The following is a 15,272-nucleotide window of genomic DNA, read 5'->3' on the forward strand; positions in this document are numbered from 1 at the left end:
TATGAATATAAGCGGAATGGTTTGCAAGTACAGTAATGTTAAATTAGCTCGTGTTAATTTTGCTGCCCAGTGAAAATAAACATCAAGTAAACATGCTAACATAGAGGAATGTGATAGTTTCAGGCTAATGTGGGCAAAATAATCTCATCCTTTCATTTCTGTCCCTTTTTCAGTATCAGCTGTAATGTTATGTTATTTTCATAAAATAACCGAAGGAGCAGCAGCAGCAGCAGCAGCAGCAGCAGCTCCCCTCCCCCCGCTTTGGCTTTTCAGTCCCCGGCTCCTCCTCGTCCTCCTCGGTCGACAGGAGCAAGGAGCTACCTCGCAGCAGGCTGGAGCGGCGTCCGCTTCCGTCGGCCACCAGGCTACAGCAGCTACTTCCACTTCTCCTTCTTTCCTTCATCTTGTCCAACAAATTGAACGAGCGCTGACAAGCTAGCTGCACGGCTCTCATCGTCCCCAAACTCTTCTGTTTTTTTTCCCGCCTCCTCCCCCGACAAAACTCTTGACGTCTATGGTCGCTTTTGCGTTGAGTGGCCTTTCGTGTGAGCGTGTAGTTTGAAGCAACTTGCTGGGAATTGCGTTGTTTTTCCTTAGTATGTAGGTCAGTGTCGCCGAGCGATGCAAGGATGTGGGTCATCGCCGCTTAGCCTCCTTGCCAGTCCCGATAGCTGCTTAACAACACAGCCAACTGTTATTTTTTTGTATTTTTTTTTTTCCACGGTTAACTGTTAGCTCATATTAACCCAGCTAAGTGTTAGCTCCTTAGCAACACGGCTAACTTATCTTTTTAAATTGTGTTTTACAGCTAGCTGTTAGCGCCTTTGCAACACAGTTAACTGTGAACTCCTACTTCCACGGCTACGTGTTAGCTCCTACCCGATAACAAATTGACTTTTGAGTATCATACTCGTTAAAAAAAAAAAAATATATATATATATATCTACTTTTTTTTTCCGCCTTTGGACTCTGCCGCTCTCTAGTATTAGTGGGCTAGCATTTAGCTCGCTTCATTCCGAGGCGTCCGTCGACTGAAGTGTTTCTTTTCGTTATCATCAAACGCACTTTGAACTTTTTTTCGCGTGTTTAAATGTAAGGCGCGTCCACGGCGGCGCCTTGGCGGACGTGGCGGGTCATGTCCAGCTTGCAGCCGCGGCGACTTCGCGTCTAGCCGGCCAGCAGGAGGACCGCCGGGCTCCGAGGATGGCCTTTCACGGCGCGGGGCGCCAGACGCTTTGCGGCGACTTGTTCTCCGGTTCTGACTTGGCCCATAAGTACTTCTACGTGAACTCGTCGTGCGGAGCCCCCTCGGCCGCCCTCAGCGCCACCCCATGCGTCAGCGGGCCACCCGCGGCCCCTGCCGCCGGGACCCCCAGGCACCCCACCACCCTGGGAGGCAACGCGGGCGGTGGAGCCGCCGTGCCGCAGCCGTACAGCAACCCGGCCAGCGAGGTGCCCACCCCGGCCGAGATGGAGCCCGACCGGCCCATCGGATACGGAGCCTTTGGCGTGGTCTGGTAAGACTTTACGTGTTCACCCAAATTGTGCGTTAGATGAAATGAAATGATCTGTTCATAAAAAATGGTTGTGTTTGGTGTGTGTTTAATGTGGTCTGGTAAGAATTCATGTGTTCACTGAGACTGTTGGCGCGGTATGGCGACAAAGATTGAAAGCATTTGTTCATGAAGATGATTGTTTGTGGTCTGGTATGAATTCATGTGTTCACAGTTTGTTGGTGAGGCAAGAAGACATCCTTGAATGAATTCATGTGTGTTAATAGATGAGGGGTCACCAAAATTGTGGCCGGAGGCGCCAGGTAGACCCAAAGTACCACATGAGTAGCCTGTGGGCCTGTTCTCAACATACAGTCCCTTCCAAAATTATTGGAACGGCAAGGTCAATTTCTTTGTTTTTGTTGTATACCAATACAACAATTTGGAATGTCCTGAAAAAGAAACTACTGGTGTGCTGCGCAACGGACAACACCCAAAGTGACAGTGACACCACTGCCAACCTCCACAGGGCAGGGGTGAAGGTATCACAATCCACTGTTCGAAGACTAGGAGAGAAGAAAACAAATAAGAATATACAGGCCATACCACAAGATGCAAACCACTCATCAGCAAAAATAATCGGAAGGCCAGATTGGATTTTGTAAAGTACAGAGATGAGCCACAAAAGTTTCGGAACAAAGTTTTATGGGTTGGTGAGACCAAGATTAACCTCTACCAAAGTGATGGAAAGGTCAAAGTATGGAGAAAGAGAGGTTCTGCTTATGATCCAAAACACACCAGCTCAACGGTGAAGCACGGTTGAGGTAATGTCATGGCTTGGGCTTGCATGGCTGCTTCTGGAACAGGCTCACTCGTCTTTATTGATGTAACTCATGATGGGAGCGGCAGAATGAATTCTGCAGTCTACAAAACCATTTTGTCTGGCAATGTACAGAAAAATGCTTCCAAACTAATTGGGAGAAGCATCATCATGCAACAAGACAATGACCCAAAACACACTGCCAACATAACAAAAAGGACTTTATCAGGGGGAAAAAGTGGAAGGTCTTAAGGCCTCTTTATACTCCCGCACTTGCGCTGCCGACAGCGCCCGCATTGCATCACGTGATGGACTCATTGGGCCGCGTGACCCCAATGTGGCCCCTATGCGGCACTTGACGCGCACAAGGCACTAATTGTCGCCGCGGGCAGAATGCCGCGGAGCTCTTCTCTCGTGATTGGTCCATTTTAGTCACATGCTGTGATGACGTACACAGCTTTCCCCTTGGTTCCACATACCACCGCCGCCTTCTCGATGGATTTTGCAGCATAATTAAACGTATGATCTGGTCATCTAGGTCCATCTGTTCTAGCAGACACTGTTCCGCGGTCGCCATTGTTGTTGCTCTGTTCCTTGTTCCGGAAAGCAAAGTCAAAACGGCTACCGGAAATGGCCATAAAATGCAGAGGAAACGCCACTGTGTGGTGTCCTAGTCAATACCAGCCGAAGCGACACCCCCCGACTTGGAGGAGAACTGCAGCGCATTTTCAGAACGGCGCGTGGGTTGCGCTCGAGTATAAAGGCAAACTGCGCGTGGGATAGCCGCAGTGACGTCGGCGTGGTCGCCGCCCGAACGAGTATAAAGAAGCCTTTAGATTGGCCAAGTCAGTCACCGCACCTAAACCCAATAAAGCATGCATTCTACCCCCTGAAGAGGAGACTGAAGGGAGAAACTCCCAGAAACAAACAAGAACTGAAAGAGGGTGCAGTTAAGGCCTGGAAAACCATTTCAAATAAAGATTGCAACAGTCTGAAGTCAATGGGTTGCAGGCTTGATGCAGTTATTGCAAGTAAAGGTTATGCCACCAAATATTATTTACTTTGACTGAGTAATGTCTGTTCCAATACTTTTGCTCACTTGAAAAGTGGGTGGCTTCAAACAAAAGGTGCTCTGTCCTGAGTAATTTAACACATCGAGATGTAAATACCATGCAATAAAAGAGGGAATTCGTAAATTTTGTCTCATATTCATCTTTTGATCTGAAACCCAAATGTCTTCAGTCCACACCAAAAACAAAGGGATTGACCTTGCTGTTCCAATACTTTTGAAGGGGACTGTCGCTCACCAGTGATGGTACAATGTGATTTTCTAGAAGTGTTGTGGAAGTGATCATTTGTAAACGCACAACACTTGCAAAGTTACAGTATAGAAATAAAGTGTAGAATCTTGATATGTTTCCAACCCTGGTAAATCATTGCTAATTATTGTGAGAAAGCAAAGTCAAAACGGCTCAGAATTGTAGCCACGCTTTGGTCAGACTGCTCCGGTGCAGCTGTGGCTACACAAACAGCTTACCACCACCAGGTGTTATACCGGAGTGAATGGAAAAATGCATTGTAAAGCGCCTTTGAGTGCCTTGAAAAGCGTCATAGAAGTGTAATGCATTATTATTCTATTATTGTGATTAGAGGACTCGTTTGAATGAATTCATGTGTTCACCAAGGTGGAGTCATGTGCGCTGAATGAATGCTTTCGTGTGTTCATCAGGATCGTTTGTAGTCAGAAAGGTGTCGATTCTTGTTGTCTTGCAGGTCGGTGACAGACCCTCGTGATGGCCGCAAGGTGGCGCTGAAGAAGATGCCCAACGTCTTCCAGAACCTGGTGTCATGCAAGCGCGTCTTCCGGGAGCTACGCATGCTGTGCTTCTTCAAACACGACAACGTAATGCTGCCTCACCCTCGCCCTTGTGATGATGACCTAACTGATTGTTGTTGTGTTTCAGGTGTTGTCGGCGTTGGACATCTTACAGCCGCCGCAGATCGATTGTTTTGAGGAGATGTATCCTTGTTCATTCAGCGCATTGTAGGCGGGCAACCTTTTTGTGTTATGCTGCTTTCTCGGTAACAGCAATAAGTTAATAATCATCTTTTAATTACCCCAAAGTATTCACACCCCTTTGTTTTCCACATTTTTCTATCTTTGAGACTTATTCTAAAGCTGATTTGAGTATAGTTTTCTTTAAAAAAAGTTTTTTTTTTTTAAATCTACATAAAATATCCCATAACGACAAAGTAAAAACATATTTTCAGACATTTGTTTAAATTTATAAAATATGTAAACATTCAAACATAATGGCTACATAAGTATTCACACCCGTTGCTATGACACTCACACTTAAGTTCAGGTGCATCTGATTTCCACTGATCATCCTTGAGATGCTGCTACAACTTGAATGGAGTCCACCTGTGTTAAATTTGGAATGGCACACACCAGGTCTCATAGTTGGCAGTGCATATCAGAGCAGAAACCAAGCAATGAAGTCTAAGGAATTGTCTGCAGACCTCAGAGACCGGATTGTGTCAAAGCACAAATCTGGGGAAGGATACAAAAGAATTTCAGCAGCATTGAAGTTCCTGAATATAGCTAAGATAGGCTCCAGCACGCCCACGACCCTAGTGAGGATAAGCGGTCCAAAAAATGGATGGATGAAGGTCCCGAAAAGCACTGGCCTCGATTATTTGGAAATACCACTGGGACCCTTCCTAGATCTGACTGTCAGACCAAGCTGAGTAACCGGGTAAGAAGGGCCTCGGTCAGCGAGGTGAACAAGAATCCCATGGTCACTAAGGTGGAGCTCCAGTGTTCCCTTGCGGAAATAGAACCATCCAGAAGGTAAACCATTGCTAACGCACCTTTATGCTAGAGTGGCCAGACGGAAGACATTCCTCACTAAAAGGCACATGGGAGCCTGCTTGGAGTTTGCAAAAAGCCACCTTAAGGATTCTCAGACTTTCAGAAACAAAATTCTGTGCTCTGATGAAACCAAAGTAGAACATTTTGGCCTGAATTGCAATTGTCCTATCTGGAGAAGAAGAGGCACTGCTCATCACCTGGCTAACACCATCCCTACAGCCAAAACAATGAAGGAGTGGCTTCAGGAGCAGCGTGTGAATGTCCTCGAGTGGCCCAACTTGAACCCAATCGAACATCTCTGGAAAGACCTAAAAATGGCTGTCCACCGACGCTGCCCATCCAACCTGACTGACCTTGAGAGGATCTGCAGAGAACAATGGGAGAAAATGCCCCAAAATAGCAGGTGTGCCAAGCTCGTAGCGACGTACCCAAGAAGACTTGAGGCTGTGATCGCTGCCAAAGGTGCTTCAACACAATATTAAGCTTATGTAGCTATTTTGTTGAAATGTTTACATTTTCAATAACTTTGCACAAATGATTTTACTTGATCATTATGGGATATTTTAGGTAGATTTTTAAAGAAAACTACACTCAAATCAGCTTTAGGATAAGTCTGTAACAGAAAATCGTGGAAAAAGTGAAGGGGTGTGAATATATTGAAATATGTGAACGGTGTTGTAGTTGTCCTTGACAGGAAGTGCAGATACGTGATTACAGAGCTGATGCAGAGTGACCTTCACAAGGTCATCGTGTCTCCTCAGCCACTCACCACCGACCACATCAAGGTCTTCCTCTATCAGATCTTGCGAGGTGACTGTTCTTCCACCTTCGCCCGCTGGTGCCCTCTTTTGTGTCTCCTTGACGCCGCCGTGTGTCACTTGTGTGTGCGCAGGCCTCAAGTATCTCCACTCTGCCGGGATTCTGCACCGTGACATCAAACCTGGCAACCTTCTGGTCAACAGCAACTGCCTGCTCAAGGTCCACTGACTTGTTGTGGAAGTTCTTGAATAGAGAAATTTGTTTTTGAGCTCCGTCAATGTCTTCGGTCTTTATTCAAAGAGCAAAGGGCATCAATATTGCGTTTATTTCGACGGCTGTTTCTGTTTCCCTACTTTTAATGCGCCAAGATGCACGTTTTACATTTAGAAAAATCTCACGTCATCCCAAAATGTGAAAAAAGTCAATACACAACTGTTATTAACCTATTTTTGTCTAAATTAAGCTGCTCTTCTCACGCTAACATAGTTCCTTGGCACTAAGATGCCACCAAAGTAATACTGTTGTTGCTTTGGTCTGAGCCCAAAAACAGTAAATCTTTTTTGTGTGCAAATAATAGAGAATAGGTTCGAACTATTAGGGGGTGAGGGGTTGTCCAATATTGTCTTGTTACATTGAAGCACTTTTTTGGGGGATAGAGGTCCTATGCACCCATATTACTGTACAGTACAATTTTTTTTATCGTGGCCTAAAAAACCCAGTACCGTACAAAGTTATTGTAAAGAAATCTAAAATAAAATAAAGCTCGAAAATGTTTGAAAGTTTCACACTTTATCCAAACTTCACACGCTGGTGTGCTTGGTCATGGTGAGATTGTTGACGTATAGTACTCATCATAAGAGAGTTGTTTTCATGAGGCACGAAGAATTAGTGTGCTTCCTAGCTCCAAATCTGTTGCCAAAGGCGAATGGCTTGACAATAACTTACTGTACCAAAAATAGCATGTTCCTGACTCCAAAGACTTGAATTTTGTAATCCTCAGAGTTAACGCCACAGCTCTCGCTCTGCTCAATGTTACGAGTGAGCTTCAGATACAACGTCGCTCGAGTAACCTAACTTCATGAAGTCATTCACTCGGCTATGCCCCTTAAATACAAAACTAGTTATTGTGACTTTCGATTTGTCCCAACACACAGTAATTACACATTATAGAAGTAGTTAGTTTCTTTACATTCTCTTCTGATGTTTTTATACAATACGGTGCTATTTTTCTTTATTATGAGTACGTAACAAAAAACTGTTGGTGTTATTTGGGGGGGGGGGGGCTGGAACAGCTTTCCATTTTAATTCATTTCAATGGGGACAATAAGATTTAATGAGTTAATTTAGTTAAAAGCTCAGTTATGAATTAAACTCATAAGTCAAGGTACAGCTTTATAGTAAATAATAATCCAATTCGCATGACACTTGTTACGATGAGTTTTCCTTCATAATCGGAAGCCTTTTTCTTTTTCCTGGTCAGATTTGTGACTTTGGGCTGGCCCGCGTGGAGGAGCCGGACCCGTCACGTCACATGACCCAGGAGGTGGTGACGCAGTACTATCGAGCGCCCGAGGTGCTGATGGGCTGCCGCCACTACGGCTCGGCCATCGATGTGTGGTCGGTGGGCTGCATCTTCGCTGAGCTTCTGGGACGCCGCATCCTCTTCCAGGCGCAGAGTCCCATCCAGCAGGTCAGCGCCAAAGGCCACTTGAGTTTATATTCCAAGTCAGTTTTCCTGGTTAATCCGGTCCAAAATGTTTGACTAAAAGTGAATCAAATGAAAAGTGAAGCAATATTTCTCATAGGAAATCATGTAAATCCGGTGGACCATATGTATGGCAATACGTGAAGCATTGAATAGGAAATTGCAATAGTTTGGTGCTAGTACTTTTCGAGGTTTAATCAAAGGTTTCGACATTTTAACGATGGAGAGAGAGCTCCTTGGGCCAACAATGCAGTGTACCACCCGCCACGTTCAGCAATTCAACACAGCTTTGAGTTTTGACGTTTCCCAGTATTATATATAAATATGAAATAGCAACTTGGGTTATGTCGCTGTACGAATACTGGGACGAATCTTCAGCCAAAAGCGATCGTCAAAAACCAAATCTTACGAAAACTGAGGTTCCACTGTTTATCTATTTTAAAAGCTTAAAAATGTCTTGAAATCTAACTTTGTTTGCCTAACTTGTGCTTCCTGTACGTGTCTTCAGCTGGACCTGATCACGGACCTGCTGGGGACGCCGCCGCTGTCCGCCCTGGCGTCTGCCTGCGAAGGCGCCCGGGCTCACATCCTGCGAGGGCCGCACAAACCCGTACGTCACTTTTCACGTTTTCCTTATGGGGACCGGACAAGTTCTCACAGCACCTACAATTTTGTCTTTAGAATATGTCCTCCTGGCAAAACTAACTCGTTCTATGTACTCACCTTATGTGGTTGTTATTACTGATGATCAAGTAGCTGACAACGGTGTGTGTGTGTCTGTGTATGGTGTCTGTTTGTGTCTTTGATGTGTGTGTGTGTGTGTTGAATGTGTGTTGTGTGCACACCTGTGTGTTTTCAGCCGTCATTGTCGGTGTTGTACATGTTATCGGATGGCGCCACCCACGAAGCGGTGCACCTGCTGTGTCGCATGCTGGTTTTCGATCCGGTGAGTTGAACTCTCGTGTCTTATCGTGTCTCGTACGCATGTGGTTCCGCCTCCTTTGACCAACGGGCTACCTTCTTCTCCTGACAGGCCAAGCGCATCTCGGGCAGCGACGCGCTGTCACACCCGTACCTGGATGAAGGCCGCCTGCGCTACCACACGTGCATGTGCCAGTGCTGCTACTCTGTGCCCAGCGGGCGCGTCTACACTAGAGACTTCGAGCCAGCCGCCGAGCGTCCCTTTAGCCACAGCTACGAGAATAGCCTGCTGTCCGTGTGGCAGGGCAAAGGTACGAGGCCAAATGAATATGTATGGCTTGACTGGTAGTCATTAATTTAGCGAGAAAAAGTGGCAAAAAACTGAAAAATACAATATTGCACTTTTATGGCAAAATTGTCAATCGATGTGTGCGTCCATATTGGCCGGGACGTCACGTGTGTCATCTTTCCAGTTTACTTGTCATTTTACATACAAGGAAGAATTATTCCTGGCAATTGTTGACAATCGCAAAAATTCCATGTGAGACCAAAATGAAGATGAAGGTAGGCCAGGGAAGGCTACATTTACAATTAGACTGCGACCAGGACGTGATTATGAAATTATGAACTTTTCAGAGCTGCTAAGAAAAAAATTCACCATGAAAAAAAAAAAAAGTACAGTATCCCTTTAATATGTTAAGAAAATTCTCGTGCTTTTTGGGGAGGGCCCGAGTGGGTAGAGGGCCCAAGCAACCTCTTAGGGGAGAAAAAACAAAAGAAAAACCCTAAAAAAAAATCATGAAGAATCAAAAGATTTTTCTTTAAGGCCATATCTTGAGATGTTTTTGCTCGTTCTCATTCTACTCAGAGCTGATCCATCGCTTCATCACGGAGCACCAGCAAGGCAAGCGCGTCCCGCTGTGCATCAACCCTCAGAGCGCCGCCTTCAAGACCTTCATCAGGTCAGCACTGCACCTACGCATCATCACTACACTCCCCGTGAGCCACACACTCGCTCACTAGCAGTTGCTAGCTGTCACTCGCGGGCCTTCGCTCTAGTTAGCAGTAGGGTTGGGCAAGTACCGAAAATGTTGTTCAGAAAATGAAGGAATAGATGGATGGGTATACAGGTAGTTAGCGGTGGTTAGTTGTCTAACCCACTGCTGTCATCCTCAGGTCGACTGCCTGGCACTCGTCCAAGGTTTCCCGCAAGGAGGAGAGATGAGCGTCCTTTCCTTCTTCCTCCTCCTCCTCCTCCTCCCTTTCTGGCCACCTCAACCAACCTCGATGTCCGCTTTTCCCGCACGCCAACAAAAAAGCGTGTGGTGGCGACAGGCTCCGCCCACTGCGATAGGGGCGCCACAGGTGCTGATGATGGAAGGAAAAAAAATCTGCTGCTGCTCAAAAGGAAAAAAAAAAAAAAAGTTTAGTGAGTAGAAATGTTGATTTTCGTTGGCTTTAGCATTCCACACGCTCCCATGTAGCAGAGTGTAGTGTAGCGCCCCCTCCTGGTGTCCACACACTCCTCGCACTCCTCACGCCTACTCTGCAGCAGAGCATGCTGGGAAATCTTTCAACTTCATTCTTCCCTTGTCTTTTATTTTTACGACAGGAAGCGGGGTGTGCGGTAACTCAACAGGTGTGTTTGTGTGTGTGTTTGTGTAAGTTATTTGTAAGACTGGGCCCCAATGATGGCGTCGAACGCCACCTTCAGTGATGCTCTGCCCACACCTGCCACTTCCACGGCATTCCTCCGCTCTCACTTGTCTTATCACTCGTTTTTCCTCTCTCGCCACTTCCTGCAAGTATGGCAAGCCATGTGAGCATTGATTTCTTACATTTGAATTCCAGCTTAAGGTTGATGTACCAGTTCGCTCTTTGTCTTCTCCAGGAAGAAAATTCAGGGCACTAGTAGACCAACTGTTTTACTAGTAATGTTTTTTTCCACTGCTAGTGCCACTTTTGGCCTACTAGTACGATCTTAAGCTTGAATACTGAAGACAATTGAGCATTTATTCAATATCAACTATCTCCAGCTGAAGGGCCATTTACTAGTTCACTCCTGGTCCTCACTAGTAGGACAAGTCTGGCATAATAATAGGACAACTACATGTGACTGGAGGCAAAACTGTACTAATTGACAACTGCATGCGACTAGCACTACTAGTGAAACGCTCGATGTTGAATAGTAGGGCCAGACTGATTCATCAGTTGGCCGATTTGAGCCCTTTTCAAAATATTAAATCATCGGCTGGAGTTTTGCAAATGAAACTCCAATGTTGTCTATATTTCTACATTTTTCCACCTCAAAAACATCTTCCTTCTCCGGCCATCACTCTCTAACACCATCGCCGAAGAACTCATCCATGCCTTCGTCATCGGCCGTCTGGTCGACTGCAATTGGGTTCTGTTCGGTGTACCCAGCAATACCGTGGAGAGACTTCAGTCTGTCCAGAACTCTGCTGCCAGGGTTCTCCCCCACACCAAGCCCTGGGAGCAAATCACCCCAACGCTTATTCACCTTCATTTGATCTCCTACAAACTCTTCCTCCCTCACCTACAAATCCTCCCCACCCAGGCCCTCCAGTATCTATTGGACCTCCTCTACCAATACGCTCTATCTCAAGCATGGGTCTGCTCACCATCCCCCGCATTAGCCAGAGCACCTTTAGGGACAAGGGCCTTCAGTGTTGCTGCCCCCACTCTCTGGAACTCTCTTCCCTCTGAGATACGTGATGACCCGACCCTGGACTCATTTAAAACAGCCCTCAAAACCCACCTGTTTGCCTAGGCCTTGGGCCCATAGTGTTGTTAGTGAGTCGGTCATGTCTTTTGTTTTGTTTTTGTTGTTGTTGTTGTTGTTGTATCATCTGTAAAGCGTCTTTGGGTGTCCTGAAACGCGCTGTATAAATATAATTATTTATTTATTAATTTCTCATGAAACAGTAAATGCTGTTAAGTGTCAGTTTTGCGAAATGCTGTCCTTGCGCGTTTGTTTACTAAAGGGAGCTCCGACTCCGTTCAATCCACTATCCATCTTTCCTGAGATAATGACATGATTGTCCCAGTTGAAACACCGCCAACAACAAAATCCATCCATCCATTTTCTGTACCGCTTATCCGCACTAGGGTCGCGGGCGTGCTGTAGCCTACGTCAGCTATCTTCGCGCGAGAGGTGGGGTACGCCCTGACCCCGGTCGCCAGCCAATCGCAGGGCACATAGAAACAAACAAACATTCATTTAGAGACTTCAATTAACCTAGCACACATGTTTTTGGAATGTGAGAGGAAACCGGAGTGCCAGCAGAAAACCCACGCAGGCACGGGGAGAACATGCAAACTCCACACAGGCGGGGCTGGGATTTGAACCCCAGTCCTCGGAACTGTGAGGCAGATGTGCTAACCAGTCGCCCACCGTGCCTGGATTATCGTGTTACATAAGCGCATGAGCATAATGTTGCTTTTACAGAAACATTTTCTGCTTCTCACCGTAAGCAATAAGTGTATGGGGAGAGATGTCTCAAAATTATTTACATTTTTTTAAATCCACAAATATATCTGCGATTCACACGTTTTTCAAATCCACAAGTATATCCGCAATTCACAGTTTTTCAAATGTATTTGAATGTGTGCATTTATCATGACTTATTTGTAAATATTCAATTTTGTGAATTGTTGGTGCGTTTGTGGATCAGTGGCCACGCGCAGTTATTTTTGAGACGTAACAGTTTCAACTTGAAAAAAAATGTGGGAATGTCCTCCCTCCATCCGCTAGGCGGCAGTATTGCGGTCTTCATTGAGTGTGTGTGTGTGTATATATGTATATGTGTATGTATCCATCCAGCCATCCATTTTCTGAGCCGCTTATCCTTACTAGGGTCGCGGGTGTGCTGGATCCTATCCCAGCTATCATTGGGCAGGAGGCGGGGTACACCCCGAACTGGTTGCCAGCCAATCGCAGGGAACATACAAACAAACAAACCATTCGCGCTCACATTCACACCTACGGGCAATTTAGAGACCTCAATTAACCTAGCATGCATGTTTTTGAGATGTGGGAGGAAACCGGAGTGCCCGGAGAAAACCCACGCAGGGACGGGGAGAACATGCTAACTCCACACAGGCGGGGCCGCACCGTGCCGCTCCATGACTTTTTATTTATTTTTATTTTTTTAATTAAAAAATGAGTAGTATGAATTAAGTTATAAGCCCTCTGCTGCCAGGTTTGCATTGCAAAGAAGTTATTTTCCTTATCTGGATAAATGAATTCACCTAGCTCTTACGAGTTGGACAACGAGCGTACTAGTACATGGACCTTAAGCTGGATATCAGTCGTATGAAATAAATGCTCAAATAGCTTTACATATGCAAGAAAATGCCAGCATGGTTCTTATTCCTGTAGTGATGTCAGACGAGAGTTTTGCGACCTTCCCGGAAAGTTCTGGAACGTTCCGTCTGCTTGCCCACGTAGACTTAAGCGGCTTAGAAAGACACGATTAAGGAAGTTTTTCGGCAAGCTTTTGCTTTAAAAGAACCGCAAACGGTAGGACGGGTCCTCGGCGGTGTGTTTGAGGACACCCATTAAGTCGCTGCTTCCTTGGTTCCTTCACCACTGCAGGAACTTTTGCCAGGAATCTTCTGGGATCTCAGGAAGTTTGACCGCCCGCTGAACCAGTGCCAACGTGTCACCTTCCCGTCACTCCTCCCTTCCTGTTTTCTTGAGTCCAACCCCCCTTGGCGAGCGTGTGACCTTTGTGTGATGCGTTCACGTGCACACGTTTATTGTGCACTCGCTGACTTGCTTGAACTTTGAAGCGAGTGGACACAAGCAGAAGGTTAATGAACGTCATCACAAATGTTTCCTCTTTTCTCGTCCCTCTTTTGGTGAATTTGAACCACTGGAATCACTTTTTCCCCTCCCTGGCCACAAAGTCAACTTATTAGGAACCGTGTGCATAAAAGTGTGAGAATATTGCTGCCATTCCAAATGAAGTGAAAGTGTCAGGTTATGTTTAAAAAATAAAATGGTGGATAGTAGCTCCTTTTTTCAGAGCCCAATACATTACAGGGAGAAAAAAATAATAATTGTGGCCAAACATGGGCATTAAATGAATTGTGACCACAAAATAGAGTGGAGTAGTAAGTTTAGTGAACATGCTGATTGAAAAAAAATAAACAAAACAAACGAAACATTGGATGAACTGAATATAAATCATTTAAAACAGATAAAACTTATTGAATCCTATCCCTAGAATTTCACACATTCTCTGTAACAAAAGTTTGTAGTCTCACGTTAGTTTCTGTCATTATAGAACATGCGCTCAAAATGCTAATTTGTGGCCCCAAAATATGTGTGTGAAATATAAAAATTTGGCCTGAATATACTCATTTGTGGCCATGAAATGCAAACATTTGGCCACAGTAAACTTATTTGTGCCCACAATATTGGCATAACGTGCACAAAAAATACAACATTTTGGCCACGATATGCTTTATTATGACCACAAAACACATGTGTGCACAAAATACTAATTTGTGACCATTAAATACTAAACTTGGCCCACAAAAAATATATCATTTGCACCAAAAAAATGACTAAACAGCAGCCAATTCTGGAACGAATAGCCTTTGTTCGATGAAAAGGGGCATTTTGAGTTCCAACCCGACACTATATTCTGTCCATTAAATTCGAAGTCTGTCGTTTCTGGGTCTGATAAATTCAAGTTCCACTGTGCTAATTTTGTGGCCCAAAAAATATGATGCGCGCACAAAATACTAATTTGTGACCCCGAGACACTAAAAATAGTTATACATATTTGCGTGTTCACTGTGCTTCCCCTGAGCAGCTTGGACGTCCGGGTAACCAAATGTCACGCACCTCAATATTATTAATCACATTATACCTCATCCATTTACCATGCACACAGAATAAGAATCATCTTTATTTGCCAAGTCTTGTCAAAAACGCACAAGGGATTTGTCTCCACTAGTTGGAGCCGCTCTAGTATGACAACAGACAGTCAATTGACAGAGAATACTTTTGAGACATAAAGACATAGAAAAAACACAGTCACTGACCAATAAAAGGTTACCAGTAATGTGGTAATTCCGGTAGAATCCCCCCCCCCCCCCTTGACAATTGTTGCAAAAAAGAATGTGAATTTGTGACCACAAAATACTAAATTGTGGCCACAAATGAGCATTTTGTGTGCATGTTATATTTTGTGGCCACAATTGAATTATGCTCCCAAACATGTCTGCGGCTGTGTACCTTTTGAAGTAATTAAGTGTATTTTTAGCTGGTTAGTGTTAGTTTGTTGACAGAAGGCAAAGCGACTCACCAAGGAACATCGTGGAAGTTTTTTTCGCTTTCCCGGCCCCCAATGGATCGTCTCCTGCGGCCGGTCGCCTCTCTCGGCCGACTCTCGCGGTCCTTTAGCGATTAGCCTGGTTTGCTGGTATTGATTCAATATGATGCTCTGTTTGAAAATGTGTTTTAGCTTACTTGTTTTTCTTGTTTTGACAAATACTTGAAGTTATCGTAGAGAGTGATGATCAATAAAAATGACACTGGAATATGACGTTTGGCCTTTTTTTTGTGTGTTTCTTTGTTACTGCAACTGAAGAACTTGTATTTTTTTTTTTTACTTTTTTTTCCATAGTTTTTTCAGGAACAGCAAATATTGGTTCAATTAAACC

At 44.9% G+C, this 15,272-nt stretch overlaps 1 protein-coding gene across 1 annotated transcript; it reads left to right on the forward strand.

The window, feature by feature from the left end:
* Window positions 1-40: 40 nt before the first annotated feature.
* On the forward strand, window positions 41-15,154 carry nlk1 (nemo-like kinase, type 1). The gene is made up of 11 exons (XM_061749302.1): window positions 41-1,517; window positions 4,087-4,216; window positions 4,278-4,333; window positions 5,892-5,998; window positions 6,081-6,166; window positions 7,428-7,637; window positions 8,161-8,262; window positions 8,512-8,598; window positions 8,686-8,884; window positions 9,442-9,535; window positions 9,750-15,154. Exons 1-11 carry the CDS (start codon window positions 1,204-1,206, stop codon window positions 9,796-9,798), a joined length of 1,434 nt encoding a protein of 477 aa, XP_061605286.1. The 5' UTR covers window positions 41-1,203; the 3' UTR covers window positions 9,799-15,154.
* Window positions 15,155-15,272: the final 118 nt, after the last annotated feature.

Source organism: Phyllopteryx taeniolatus, chromosome 16 (genome assembly GCF_024500385.1).
Source record: "Phyllopteryx taeniolatus isolate TA_2022b chromosome 16, UOR_Ptae_1.2, whole genome shotgun sequence".
Lineage (NCBI taxonomy): Eukaryota > Metazoa > Chordata > Actinopteri > Syngnathiformes > Syngnathidae > Phyllopteryx > Phyllopteryx taeniolatus.

What these genes read in the sequence shown, in the direction of transcription:
- nlk1 (XM_061749302.1), top strand. Translation starts at nt 1,204, where the DNA reads ATGGCCTTTCACGGCGCGGGGCGCCAGACGCTTTGCGGCGACTTGTTC. An exon ending in CCTCTATCAGATCTTGCGAG is followed by an intron (nt 5,999 to 6,080) that starts GTGACTGTTCTT and finishes GTGTGTGCGCAG; the next exon opens with GCCTCAAGTATCTCCACTCT. An exon ending in ACAGCAACTGCCTGCTCAAG is followed by an intron (nt 6,167 to 7,427) that starts GTCCACTGACTT and finishes TTTCCTGGTCAG; the next exon opens with ATTTGTGACTTTGGGCTGGC.